Consider the following 16,154-nt stretch of genomic DNA (forward strand, 5'->3'; position numbering starts at 1 on the left):
TAGGTTTTATATTTCTTTGAAAATTTTCAAAAACCCCTTTTTTTAATATCAGATCAAGAATCAGAAAACTGTGAGGGAAAATTCATTATGAGGGGAAGGGACACTTAAAGTGCATTTTAACGCTAGAAGACAAACAAAAATATTGAATCGATTACTGACACCGTGTTAAATGTAAGGAAGCAATTGAATTCATAATGTAGGCTATGAATTATTTTAAATGAGTAAATAAATAATATATTAATTCTTCTGTTTAGGCTAGCCAAGTTGGCAGTGGCAGAGACGTACGAAAACACCGGTCACTTCGACCTTACATACGTGACATTCGTGTGGTTCGCATTCCTCCCAGCGTGCACCACACCGCTCATCTTTCTCTACTGGAGGACTACAAAGTTAGTTACAACTCTCTAACAGTCTCTTTAACTAATCATCTTTAATTTGTCTGTCTTGTAACACGGTGGTACAGAAATAATACCCAACATGTATAGTTTGTAAGCAATGTTAACTATACAAGTTTGTTTTTTCCTATGTATTTACTCATTAGCAGCTCTAGAACATAAAAATGCTCCCAAGAATGGATTTTAAATATTTAAAGATTACAGAATAATTCTTTAAATCAACTAATTTACCTATGCTAATGCCTAAATTTATTTCAAAATTCTTTAATTCCATTATTTTAGTATTTATTTAACATTTAATATTTGCTACGTTCTTCAATATGTGTATCACCCCACCTTGAACCTAATTTGAACCTAAATTAAACCTATTATTGAATTATTAGAAATGTAGCCTCAAAAAGTGTTTGATATAAATATACAATAATAAACCTTTTAACCCTTTTTATAGATTTTAATTCGTATAATTTACATTTCGAATTCAACGAATTCATCATCAGGTACTTGTAGGTTAATGTAAATGAAGTAAAATTAAAGGTACATTGTACGAAATAAAATCTACAAATAGCGTTAAAAGGTTTATTTTTGTATATTCCTATTATTTAACCTAAATAATAACTGAAGTTTTTATTTGTAACAAATTATGTGTTCAATGTTAATTGAATTAATGTAGCTCCATCACCTGCATCCATGTCATTAATATTACACTCGGATATCTTATGCCATTATATTAATTATATACTCTCATTTAATTAATATGGATAAATTAAATCCTGATCACAAACTCTTCATCCCCTACTTTAATATAGTGCTGTGCTAACTTGTCTCCTGATGTTTACCACCTGCAATACTGAAATATTTACACACACACACACACACACACACACACACACACACACACACACACACACACACACACACACACACACACACACACACACACACACACACACACACACACACACAAAAATAAAAAACCTTTAAATTTTATCTATCATTTCTTTGAATGGCGTATTTAAATTGAATCGGCAGGCAAGCTTTTGTTCTCTATTGACTTCATTGGCTATCACCAGGACGAAATCCCACCCCTGTGACAGAAATGTAATTCCCTAAATGCCAAGGCTACATATGAATTTATTTATGAATTGTTTTCCAACTTTAAAGAACTGCTTATATGCTAATTATTTTAATTTACATACGTGCTAAATAAAGTTTCATTACTTCATGGCCTTGTACATTTTATATAATTAATTTTTCATTTATTAACTGTAAAAAGAAGCCTATATGTTTATATACATTTTAATATACAGTATTTTCATATTAAAAGCTCAAATTTTACAGTTATTAGTATGTTGTATTAACTTTAGATTACTAATGATAGCTAAGTACTCAATTATCGCAGAGCAAAGACAAATGTTTAACACTCAAACGGAGATGTTTGATTCGTAATTGGTCGGATTATTGGCTTAAGGGAGAGACAAACATAGAAATTAACCCACATGTTTGCTCAGGATACAGATCCTGGCAATTGTTGTACGATTTTGTAGAGACACATTTAATAAACCTTAAGGACGTTTTTGAAATCCCATTATGTTAAAAACGGTTATTAAAAACTTTGAGCGTTTAAAATTTTCAATTATTAATACTGATTGATGATTAATTTCTAAAGGCTGTTGGTGTAGCCACCGTTCTCTGTCCATATTCTAGGTTCACCTTTTCATACAAATTTATTCCATTATGTCGTTGAAGGAAGATTTCATAGGCTTGTCTATTCAATCTTATTCAATCCGTATCCAAGATCCGGATACTTAGGATCTTACATATACCCCTGCATAGTAAAATAAAGAAGCCAAAGTAATGAAATTTTATAAGTTAAACGTTGTATTCGTTGAAGCATTCCTAGTATATAAGCCAAAAGTCAAGTTTCATTGTATAAACACACAACCTGATTTTTTAATCGATAAAGACATTTCCCTGAAAAAGAAACCGATCGTAAGCCGCGGTTATTTTATTGGATAAAAGCCGTGGTTCACAATTATAAGTGATAAAAATATAAAGTAGTAAATTTTTTTGTCATAATGTTTTTACCTATATACTTAAAAAACTGGCTGAGAAACGCCATTTTGAGGGTCCGTATGTGGCCATCTGATTCTGATTGGCCATTTAGTTACGTATCTGATGGTTGGTTTTAAGTAAGAACATAAAGAAGTAAAAAATATATTATCCAAGATAAAATATAATTTTAATTTTTAACTTTTGATATCTTTCCATTACGAGATCCGTCAAACCTAGAGTGCCTGATGATCATTATTTTTTTAGGGACTTATTTATTTAAACAAAAACAGGTTCTGTGCTCATACCAGGAAAATTGGCTCTTATATGTCCGCAACTTAATCTCGATTTCCTTAAAAAGAAAAATACCTTAATACCTTAATACAAAATCTTCTAACTTACCCATGGAAAGCGTGAATCAAACGATCCCATGATTCAAAAAAATTATACAAATAATTACGTCCATCAACTTTAACCGAGTTCATTAATGAACGCTGTGCTGAAATAAAAACAATCGCGCATCCTTTTTCGCCGAGATAATGAACCTTCGGTCCAGCACTCTGAAAATGTGAATTGAGAACCCAAACACAATTGACACTGGCGTTCAATTAGCACTGTGTTAAGGTTTTTGAATTTACGCCAGATGCTCTAGAACAACAGTATTCTGTGTTGCATTGACATGTAATAATTATCTATAAAGAAGTCGGATATAAATATTTGTTAACTTATATTTATTCATAATAATATTAAATTCACAAAAATTTATTCGTAAAGATAGCAAGATTACAAATATTTACCTTCGGTGTGTGTTGCAATGAATAGAACACTATATTTCGCGGTTTTTAGTATGCTCTTCTTCAAAGTGTCAAAAAAGCTTCTAATCCTCGAAAATTGTTAAAAAAAAACATATAACGTTGTTGAATTACTGAAAACATATTATCTTTTTGAATAATTTGTAGCAATAATACAATTTTGCCATCGTTCAGTGATACAAAAATTTAGTAACACTACGTTTCGAGATCTGCAATCTGATCTCTTCTTCAGGTGAATAACTAACCTAACATATAATTAGAATGTGGGTTAAAATAAACAAATGATTCTAGAGCGTTGTGACACGCATAAGTCAGGAATAAAAACCACCAACTTCACTATCTCTATAATATGCACTTAATAAAACACAAAATAATTATTAAAACTAAACTACGGAATATAGATCACAATAGATCTGCATTCGCCAACCAACCACCTTCGACTGGCCAGAGGCCAATAGTAAATGGCAATCTTCACGGCAGAAACAAAATGGCGGAAAAGGAGAGAACGGGAGTGGGCCATTTTATTATTGGTTCATTCATTTTTGTATCACTGAGCAATGGAAAATTCCCGGAAAAATCCTGTTTCCCTCACAATCATTCCATTGTAAAAAAAATTATGGTTGTCTGTAAAGTCGGTTTTACGGGCGAAGATTTTACGTGACAACGTCTTTTTCTCGGTAGAATATTTATTGATATGAATATTATTAAATTGCACAATAGGAACAAGGAATTGAATGAAAATAAGAATTGCACAAATTTTAACTATAGAAATATATTTTGTTTACTAAAACATTGTACATAATTAATTAAAATTTGTTATTGTAAATGGTAAAGTTGAATAAAACATTTACTAAAATTGGAATTTGAAATTCTTGCTAAACCCAGTTAAATTCTAACTCCGCGCGTGGTGATTGGTCGGTTTAGTTCGTTTGTTTGGTCGCACTGTTATGACAGGTTAGAGGTTATAATTTGTTATTTTAAATGTTTGACTAGCAATACGCGCTGTTTTCTTCTCAATCGACTGAATTACGATTGATTGCAGAGTGATTTAAACTAATAATTTACTTAACACTATCAACATTTGTCAATAGTATGACATAACCTATAAACTCAGTTTCTCAACTTTTGTGTCAATCTAACAATTAATCAATCAATCATAGTTTACGATAATGAAATATCAGTGTACAATTATTTACCTTTATTGTTGTAGTTGTTGTAAATGACGAATCTAAGCACTCCACATTTTCACGAATAAACATAGTTATCTGCTTTATCCCGTGCGGCGGACCCACAGTTATCTGCTTTATCCCGTGCGGATCCCGTGCGGCGGACCCACTGGACGGGCATCGTAACGTTACCGGGCGTTACACTTTTTCATGAGTGACTCCGAGCCGCAACCTAATTTAAGACGTTGTCACGTCAAAAACAGTTTCAAATAAAGAATACAGTTTTAAACAAAGAATATAATTATTTCATATGTGTAACTCATGGAATATGTTGTAACAAAAAGCAGAAATTTAAATGGTTTATAACCTGTAAGTGGAAAAATGAGCATCAAAATATCATTTATTTATTTATGTAACTTCCAGGACTTGAAATAGAATATCCATGCATTTACCTTAAAACTCAAATTGGCCGATACTTCATCATTATTTTCGTCCAGTCTGCTGAAAAAAGGAACTTGGCCTTCTGAAGTTCACTTTTCCCACACTACACAGTTCAAGACTAAATACAATGGTCTTAATTTACCTTAATTATTAATTATAAGTATGGTGTTCACCACTTTTAAATATTACAGTAGTAGTACATGTAATAATTATCTTAATGGAAAAAAATTGTTTATTGAATTAGCTTTTTGTTTATGGAATGCGTAACTTTATCTCTTTTTGAAGAGGATCTGCAGTGTATAAACACACGATGTTAGTACAAAGTCAAAGTTCCTAGATGGTTTGGAAAGAAATGTTCTGTGTAAGGTCACTTCTTCTTTCTTTTTATCATACGGACTGAAAATACGAGGCACGGTACTTGCTACTATAAGTTTGTGTATTATTAAAAGCCGTGAAAAAGTTTCAACAAGATATATGTAGTTCAGAATATTGTCAGTGTTTATCTGTTACTTTTGAAAAGTGGATGTGTGGAGATCAAGCTCACCCTCATACAGTTAATTACTATATGTTACTACCCTCACCTTAATTGTCTCAATCATTGTTAATACAAGGGGGAGGGTTTGTTAGACAAGTGAAACTGTGTCAGCTTTGGCTCAGCGGCAAAATGAACTGGTACCTTTCCGTTACCAGTCGTTTCCTCTGAGCCTACCAGGCACTAATGAATTAGAATTAAATTACTTGTAAAGTTCACGTTTCTCAAAAAACCCCTAGTAAGACTATTACTGTTTGATCTTCCCAAACAACAGCTTATCTACAGCCTGTAATACAGTTCTTTCTTTGTGAAGTGATGTTACCTGGAGTAACTTAACCTTTTTCAGATCCACCAAGGAGCGACTACGCGGATACTTCCGGCTGAGTAACCGACACATCCGGAGGAGCTGTGAGTCACCGCAGGACCAGCGACCAGGGGAGATACCTGTGCGCCACACCCGAACGTGTTCGGACTCTGGTCGCAACAGCGAGGGTACCCTCAGCACGACCCCCGTCATCAACAACTCCTGATCACCGCTCCTGGCCCGCTAAGGAGGGTCTAGTGTGACATCTCCCCTGGATAAAGGTAACGTTTAAAAACTAATCTGTGCTTTTACATTTTTATTTGCTATTTACTAATAACCAAAATGTGTGGATGTTGCGTAGGTGAGCTGCAGAAGTGAAGGTATTAACAATAATATGAACGCTGTGAATCGATAAGAAACTGGGTTTCTTCATAAGAAAGACAATGAAGAATGTTACTCGTATATCTGAGAAAGATGTAATACTTATAGAAGGTGGATGAGAGATAACTTAATTATCCGTTCCTAATGCCCCATGTTCTTGTTTTTTATTTTCCAAGTATTTTCAAATCTATTATTATCTAATACAACACTACTAAAAATATTTTTAGTACAAATCATGGAATTTATTTGAGTGTTAGAGAAATACGAGTTTAATCCACCTTTAATAAAATGATTTTATTTTAATTTATGAAGATTCAAAATCGAAATTACTATAAAACTGTAAGAGATTTATTGGTAATAAAAAAAACTCTAATACTAGACACATAACTCTAATTTAAAAATGCAAATATAAAGCTTGTTTTTTTTAATTTTTCGTAACGTACTATACATTGTATTGGAGATTTGTTTCATTCTATTAGTTGCGTACAGAGTTTATAAATGCTGCTTTTTAAAAATTTTATGTAACTATAGGTCGATAAAATAATTATATTCCATGTTTTAGCCTTATTCTGTGTATTGTTCGTTAAGAAATAATGGTTATGGAAAATTCTTGAAGCTAAACTAACACTTTTACATTTCATAAAAGTATTTAGTAAAACACATTAAAAACTAAGAGTTCAAAACTTTGAGAAAAATAAGTTTTGTGATAGCAGCCATGACATAAATGGTGTAGCATTTATTTCTTGTACTTTTCTCATTGTATTAATTAAGTAGTATATATTTGACTGTATAAAAATCATTCTCTAAACTTAAAGGATATTTAAAACGAAATTATTCATTACAATCTGATGAGTTTAGGTTGTATTCTGAATATATTTTTAATCGTAGAGTTTGGTTATGTTGAAATTGACATAAGCAATAGAAAAAATATTATTTTTTTAATGTATTAGCCACATCCCTTAACTAACACGTAAGTAAAATAAAACATTTGGCCCCATTATATTAAATGACGCAGTTATACTTAAAACAAAAAAATAATTTTTGATAATTTGAAGGGCTCTATTTTTCTAAGCAGTGTGTATTTTCGAAAAAGGAAAGTATGGCACAAGGTATTTGTACAATTCATATACATTCTTAATTAGAATGGTTACTTTTTAATTTATATTTTTATTTTCAGATTTTAGTTTTCAAAAAGAACTGTAATATTGTAATACAACGTGTTATATTACTAGATAAATAACTGAAATAATTGCTACAGAGATCGATGTTATTGGTTTAGCAGCTATAACTTGAACTGGGTTTATTGAATACCTTCGCTTTCTCAGGACTTCGACATTGAGAGGGAAAGTTAATAAAACTTGTACCGATCCAGGTCAAGGCAACGGTCGTAATTGGAATCGAATATCGTTTCAAGACTTAAGTGTTGACAAACGTTATCATTATCTGAGGTCCAACAGTCCAAGGTCAAGGTGAAGAAGCCTGATCGATAATGTCGCTGTCAACCTACTCCGAGTTACACGGATGTCACGGTTACAGAAGGCACTCTATAGTAGTGTTCTACTGTATTCAGTGACTGTACCAGGCAAATTATGAGCTTAATTTGATTTTCATGCAGAATTGTTCAAAATTAGGGGATGCCAATATACCAAAGAATGTATTTAAACATGTACATACTAAGGTAGGGGTTTTCATCAGCTAACAGAAAGTATGTGGGTGGATCGTAGTTAAACTCCATTTATCGGCGTCAAATAAAGTTCTACATTTGCGTTTAATCTGAACCATGAAAATTTTGGTATTCTTGGATAGGATGCTGATTTCCATACTCAATACCAAATCCTACCCAGTCACTACCCGAAGGTGACAGGAAAATCATCATAGTCCTCGTCTTTAAAAGAAGTTTGTGCACGCGTCACGAACTCATCAGGGTAGAACTGAAATTATTATTACAGCTTTGTGCAAAACTGCAGGTAGTGGCTAATAAATAAATTAAAATTTTAATAAGCAAAATAATTAATTTTTTATCATAAATATTACAAATTCCGGCATGGCATAGATTTAAATGAAATCAAGAATACAAACTTTGGACCCACAACTATTGAATTTATTAAAAATTACATTAAATACAAATGTTTTCACATTTTAGCCCAATATTTGCGACTCTTTATTTATATTCAAACACAAATCTCAGTAATCGTGATGTTAGTCTATGCTAGTCAACCGACTTTCTTGGATCTCTTCAAACGTACATGACTCATTTCCCAGTACTCAAGTCTATGCCAGCGTCAGATTTCAGGCGCTTCGCTAAGCGGACGGTAAACTGGAGGTAAACTCATCGTTTAAATTGAACCAACCCTTCCCACCACACCGACGACTGGATTAATGGTTTTGTTTTTAATTCTGTGCCCTTGTTAAATATAGCCGGCTTATCATCCCCTTCCAGCTGTATGCCACAATGGAGCAGGTTATAAAAGTCACTGTTATTACACAACGATGATTTGATATGAAAAATAGCTAAAAATAACTACAATAAGTCCTTGTACTGTTTGATATTCATACCAAAGTTTTTTTTGTGCTAGAGAAATTCAATCGAAAATAAAATGTTTATTCATAGGAATAAGATCTAAAACAGAATAGCATATAATTATAATTGTAATGTATTTATGTTTTACATATGATTTTGTACTCTTTTATAATAATGATAATAATAAATATATGATAAAAAACTCGAACAAAACCTTTTCCATCTTTGTTTTTCAAGAAAATCATGTTATTAAAGTTTATTCAAATAAAAATCCCATTAAAAGTGATTTAATCTGTTCTTTTATCTTGTTTTTATTCAAAATCTCAAATCTAGAAGAAAAAGAGATCGTTCATTTATTCCGAGTCAGGAAAAATATATAATATTGATTCTATATTTTTCAATAAACAAAAAAGAAATATAAAAGGACATCAGTTACCACTTGAAACAAATAAACGGTATATTGAATAACAATTTTGACATTTGTTTCCACAATTTCCACAATGAACTATAGTCCTGATAAGGCATTGTCTTAAGTACAAAACAAATAGAATAAGTAATGACAAAATTAAAGACAATATCATTTATCTGTGATCACTCCAGATTTAAAAGTACCCATGAGAGCTGTAAGAGGTGGTTAGGTAAAAGGGACATTAATCTTTTCTCCGCGGGATCTTTATCTATAACAAAAAGTATTACTCCTATGTTTCGGTCTCCTTTTCACTTTTCTCTTCCATCTTCTATCCATAAGCCAAACCCCCACATTATATTACACATAACATGTAATATAATAGTTTTTTAATACATTCATAATTTGTGTTCAACTAATATAGCATATAATATAATTGAAATGTATTTATGTTTTACATATGATTCTGTAATCTTTTATAATAATGATAATAATAACTATATGATAAAAAACTCGAACATAACCTTTTCCATCTTTGTTTTTCAAGAAATTTATATATATACTAGCTGTTTCCCGCGGCTTCGCACGCTTTTCGTAAGTTTTGCCCGCGTAAGAGCATTTCTGGTTGAAGTAAATTATATTTCCAACCCCGATGTAGATTTTACCTTGATGTCACGATCAAGAAAATATGTCAAAAATGTATTGTACATGCATAATGTATTTTATTACAAAGTGGTCTACCACTCAACCTTTAAGTTCAACCAAAAATTTAGTTTAGACAATTATACATCATAACTTAGCGCCTTCAAATAGTGTTTCACTGTTTAATATACGTATCTATCTCGTAATTGCAGGTTATAATGTGCAGGCGCTTTGAAAACTTTTCTTCATTTTATTCGTTTATATTCACGACATAAGCGAATAATTCAGATAATAACTATCCTATCTTCTAAGTTAGACTAAATTACGGATACATGTGAAATTTGATTGAAATTGGTTCAGTCGTTTTGGAGTTTATTGGCAACATACATCGTGACTCAAGATTTTTATATATATATATATATATATATATATATATATATATATATATATATATATAATGTTTAATTTTTGTAACAGTTATCGTTAATTTTAATCTGTCATTATTATCACATTATATAAGTACAAAATAGAAAGCAATTGTAATCTTAGAATTTTCAATATTCTATTTTCAATTGCTGAACAATACGAATGTAGGCGTTGGTATTAACTGTACAGCCTACCAAGTTTATTGACGTACGGTCAAAGTTGGACAATTTCAAAATTTTTAATTTGGAGTTTTGGATAGAATGAACTTTTATCCCGGTGTTTTGACACTCTAGTCCATCAAGGTAGGAGCATGCCTCACCTCGAGTGAGGATTCGCTAAACTTGCATACAGAATTTCAAATCTATAGCTAATTTCGTTCTGAAGATGGTCTATGGACAGACATACAGACATAAGTTTTACATTCCCCGACACATAAAAGAGAAATGACCTCAGCCTATTAAGTGATAGGCTTAAATGGCGCTCAGCCAGTTTCCATGGTTGGTCATGCGCCATCTTAAAACTCACTCTTGTCTACGTAGTAATGAGTTTCGAGCACAATTTAAGATAAACATTTTCTCGATATATCTTGCTTCATGATGCATTCACATTCATGGTGGTTCATTAAGCCCTTTCACTTTCTGACCTAAAAAATAGAGATCTTCCTTGGAAGAAGAGGAATCTATGTTTAAAGTTTAAATATCTAGGAACGTTCTGTCAAGAACTAACCCACATGTGGAAAAGATGTTTTGAAGGCTTGTCTATCTTAAAATGACACACGGAAAATAGTGGGATTTATCTATTAAGATTCTGATCATTTTACATATCCCAATTTATACTACAAAACACTTTTCTTATCACTAAGAACACATTCTTGTACTAAAAAAACTTATCCTTTGAAAAAAAAAAGATTTTATGTTTATTTAGATAATACAAAATTTCAAACTCTTTCAAAAGAGTACTAGGACCGAAGTTGAATCGCACTGCGAATAGTTTCACTATAAGTATGAGGTACTCTCCGATTTGGCACATTATGTAAAACCTCATATTTAAAATGGACATATAATAAAGTACTATTTTTACGAATTTCATATTTCTAGAACGGACTGACATATTTGTAAAAAGAGGTTTGACAAATTGATACGTGATTTATGAGTACCATGTGGTTGCTATCCAGTCAGTGGACAAAATTCAAACAAAAGTTTCATGTTAACGTTATGAAACGTCGCCGTTGATTCATTACTGCACACTTTTCACATATTGCTAAATGCCATCACGGAATTTTTTTTGTACGAAAATGAGTGAATTCAAAAAGGTGTTACCTAATATGATGCAATTTATTAAAAATCCGTTCATTTATTTGCACTCGATCTCAACGCATAATTTTCCAGATGTGTAATACTAGTAACAAAAGTTGTTACTTAAAAAAATAGGATTTCACCACACTACGTGTCGCTTAACAGGCTTCGCTGAGATTGCGTGTCAAACTTCTAATCTATAATTCATTAATTCACGAGATGTCCTGCGGGTGGATATACAGACAGACAATCACATAAAAGGAAATTGAAACAAAACTAACGTTCAGCAAAATTTCATTGTAGACCGTGGTCACCATCATATACGTGCACATTCTTGTCTATGTAGAAATGAAGTTTCATGAAAAATTTAGCCTATGGACGAGAACTTTCTCGAGACATCTTCCCACATGTAACACAACAATATGCGTTCATTAAGTAAGGTTTCATACCAATGTTCAATTAATAAAAGTTCCTGTGACCTAGGGAGGGTAATATAAAGTGAGTACCCCTCTGAAATCAAATCTTGTCCCTGAATTTTAACACTAATTTTCCGCTCTTTTTTATCTTTTTGCTTTACGAATGAAAATTTTACATGTTCAAATCACATATGATTCTACACAGCCTGTTACACATTTATTTATTCTGATATTTTCGCTCTGATATCATTATTACCCATAAGACCAATGTAACAATATCACCTAACACCTAGCCCACTGAGACATTCACTATCAAACTCAGTGTTGATCATGTAGAAATGAAGGTTCATGAAAATGTTCAAGTCTGTAGGTCATTTCATCTTCGAGATATCTTGCGGACAGACAGACAGACAGACAGACAGACAGACAGAAATGCATTGTTACGGTCTCCGAGTTATAGGCTACGCTAAATCTCAGCCTATTAGTATTAAGTATTTTTATACTTTAAACATAAGACATGTCATCCTTGAGATACGAGTATAAGATAGGGTCCCGACACCAACACGATTTCATGCACTCCTGTTGAATATTGAGTTTTATTTAGCTATTTCAATATATGTTAGATAGAGTACACACAAATGATATGAAAGGAATCTGTGGCGGAAGAGTTAGCATACTCACACGAAAAAGGGAGAACCTGTATTCGAGTCGCAGTATATATAATACAATATTTGTAAGTGACTCTTGCCAATATTGGATTGAAATTATGTTCATTGTAAAAAGGGATTTAAAAAATATCCTATTAATAATATATGAATAATTTTTTGAAAAGAGAAGATATTTTTTAAGTGAATATCATGATAGGAGATGGTATAAAAGTACCACTGTAAAATACTTCTGTAACATTTATAACTTAATAATCTTAATAATCTTAAGGTAAATGGTTAAATCTTAATCATTACTTTTCATTCTATTTGTCGTTTACATAAATAACTAAGTTACCTTCAAATGTCTTGTTTTCCTCTTGAAAAATACTTCTAGATTTAACGCTCATGCAACGTTGTCAATTGTTTTCTGAGCGTTAAGTTGGTGCAATCAATATATGGTTGGGGAAGTATTTTTTTAAAATAAACTCATATCTATTTTATATTTCTAAATTTAAAAAATATTTTCAGTCTCCACGAATTACAAGCGTATAAAGTCGAAAATTTACGTTGTAATCAAACTCGAATAAAAACGCGACATTTTCGTAGTATGTAATTAATTAACTTCAGGGCATGACATGTTCTTTTTTATTTATGCCTTAAGTAAATAGTTTTTTAAATAAAAAAAAAAAAAAACATTACTTCCATTCATCTTTCACGTGAGCACTGTAAAAAATTCACATCTTTAAGAGTGTTTAGGTCTGATTTCTATGAGATGTCCAAAACTCTGTTTTAAAGTCCTAATTAAAGTCCTTACACTTCTGGTGGAATAAAATATCATAGTTCCTGCCTTTAAAAATTGTATTTGTGGTCTTAAAGTAGGTACTTTAATCCAAATTGTATTTAAAAATCAAAATATATTGTACCAACAAATAACCGACTTCACCATCTTACAATTTTTAAAAGAATATTTTAACTTGTTATCGCCATCTTTGCGCAAAATACAGATTACGCAGGAACGTTTATTTACTCGTTTTTTGGTGTTAAATACAGTTTTTCAGGATGTTTTTGAAGCAAATGTGACTACTGGGTAAAAAACCATCAAAGAATGTCTGCTTTCCAAGAACACTTTGTTTAGTAAAGACAATTGACTCAAGAGAATGCTATAACAAAAGGACGATTGTCAAATGGGGAGTAGATTGTATGAGTCTAGAGAGTAGACACAACACAAGAGACTAGTTCTAGGGACTGCTTTCTGAGAAAACAACTACCGCGGGAGTCTCAGGGGATGTCGCACGCTTTCCACACTCACTCGAGAGTCTCATTCAATATCTGTTGGTTTGAGCTTTGATTCAGAAAAATGGAGTAAACTTTCAGAATCACTCCCTTGACGCTGACCATCCTTGGTTATGATGTTAAGTGAATTCTTTCTGGACTTTCTGTTAGATAAAAAATTAATATTTCTTTGGCAATCAAGAAAGTAAAAACGAAGGAGTTGTTTGCTACACCATTTAATGTTTGATGATAGAATTTTGCCCTTATTCTTAATTTTAAAATAGAAAATAGCCTCGCAAAAGATGTCTACTCCACTTGGAATCTTAACTTGTGACTCATCTTCTTGCTGGTCAGTATAGAAGTCATTGTTATATTTCTCAGTGAAATCCTTCTGTACGTGTGAAAAGCAGAGAGTACAGGGGATATACACTTATATACGTCAGTATACTTATATACCACTGTGAGAAGTTCTGAGCAGCTACCCAAACTTAGCAATATTCATTCTTAATCTTAGATTCCATTCAGTCTTCTTGGACGGTTTGACGTACTCTTCAGGTTTTATTCTCTTCAATGAGTAAAGATACAACCCAGTGCGTGAACCTCATCGCGAAGGGAGGCTGCTACAACTGGTAGAATGCTTTTTCAAACCCTCTCTTCTGATTTAGCTCATGCTATTGATAGCTCTTTGTCTTTGAGATGACATTCAGAAAAAAAACCCTGAAAAACAGCAACAAATTAATTTGCCTGAGCAGTACCTTTTATAGACCAGGAGCTGGGAGTCAATTTGCAATGTATAAACAAACAACTCGATTTAAAAAAAAAAATATCTAGAGAACTTTTTTCCTAAGAAACAAATCAATAATCAGTCAAGCAACTTTTGGTGGAGATCAAACTGGAGATCAACAATTTACGTATCTAACGGATGATTTTATGTGGTGTCGAACTAAAAATAAAATGACCAGCGGAAAATTGTCTCTTCATATTTTTCAACATTTTGATTCCACCCCATTTCGATCTCTACTAAATCTAACACAGCCGACAATCGATTTATTTAATTAGGGGAAATTTATCTATCAGTTTCAAGAAAATGTAGGTTGTGTGTTTTATACAATTCAAATCGTTTCCTGGACTATTACCGCTGGTTACATGTAGGATGGGATTTTTGTGCTGGCTTTTTATAATTGATGTGCTAAATTTTACTTTATACATTTTCAAAATTAACTCTGAATGTATTGTTTCATTTGCATCCTTGTGTAGATTTATTTTGTTACAACGTGCAAAGGTTAGCAAATTTATAACGCGTTTCATTCGCTCTTTGAATTACCAATACAACTTGATTAAAAAATTTATTAAATTTTTGATATAGGCTACTTAGAAGATTATTAGAAGTTATGTTGATTCTACGTTTTTTAAAGGGTGAAACGAATGATACAAATCATCAATATAGGTTCGGCAGTATACTCATCTCCAGTGTACCATGACTGGGCACAGGTCGAGTGACTACACGGGACTACTAAATCAATCACCATCAGGCGTGGACTTCCGGTCACTGACAGGAAATCTAATCATTCCTACTTCCTTCTTGATTGTCCATCCAAACCAATTTCAGAAAAATTTCCGTTCTCCACATTTAAACACTTTGAAAGAATGAATCCCAAAGTAATTAATGTTTGTGCCAAATTTTCCAATAAACTATTTCTGAGCAGCATAACATTTTATCACTTCGCATTGATTGGATTATAAATGGAATTTAATTATAAACTTTCCATAATTTTATGACGAATAATAGTTTTAACGAAACTTATCCAAAACCAATAAAATATTGACTGTAAAATACGAGGATGCAAGCTGAGTTTTTGAATTTCAACTTGCCGCTTAACAACTATAATGTTTTGGTGTCAAATTAATAGAATTATGCTAAAACTCAATCCACTCACTGAATTCGAGTTTATTGTAATGTTAATACTTTTTTAATTAGACGTCTTGGAAAAAATAATGTTTTGTCACACGTGTGTTTAAATCACTAAACTAACATGTATTCGGAAGACTAAATACTTGTCAAGCAATTTCTAAAAATTCAAAATTTTTTTATCCAAACAATTGCCTGATAATATATCAATAAGGATTAATTTTCACACTTAAACACACACATCACTAATGTTTAAAAAAATTTAAATTGCTCTTTGTATAAATTAACAAAAAGTTTGAGTACCCAACTCGTGTCAATAACAGGCTTTACTGAGACTGCGTGCAAAATTTCAAGATTGCAGCTTCATTTGTAACTCATGTGAAAATGGAATTTATTATTGTACTGTTTATCTACAAATTTATATGTTCTGAAATTTTTTTGTCAAGGTTACCATGGTACCAACTAAAAACTTTGTGACGAATGGGAAATAATTCACTAACGCTCAGCCAAATGGAGTGACATGCACCGTACTCGAACTCG

At 32.0% G+C, this 16,154-nt stretch overlaps 1 protein-coding gene across 2 annotated transcripts in view; it reads left to right on the plus strand.

The window, feature by feature from the left end:
* The window catches only part of LOC124352957 (prolactin-releasing peptide receptor-like), an 81,820-nt gene that overhangs the window by 64,965 nt on the left and 701 nt on the right, over nt 1–16,154 (plus strand). The window contains exons 6-7 of one of the 2 annotated variants that reach the window (XM_046802710.1): nt 255–389; nt 5,742–5,980. In XM_046802710.1, the coding sequence (XP_046658666.1) occupies nt 255–389; nt 5,742–5,925 (319 nt within the window). In that variant the 3' untranslated portion in view covers nt 5,926–5,980. Of the gene's footprint in view, nt 1–254; nt 390–5,741; nt 5,981–16,154 lie in introns of those variants that run through there. The other variant, XM_046802711.1, reaches the window with a different exon arrangement.

This window comes from Homalodisca vitripennis, chromosome 1 (assembly GCF_021130785.1).
Source record: "Homalodisca vitripennis isolate AUS2020 chromosome 1, UT_GWSS_2.1, whole genome shotgun sequence".
Lineage (NCBI taxonomy): Eukaryota > Metazoa > Arthropoda > Insecta > Hemiptera > Cicadellidae > Homalodisca > Homalodisca vitripennis.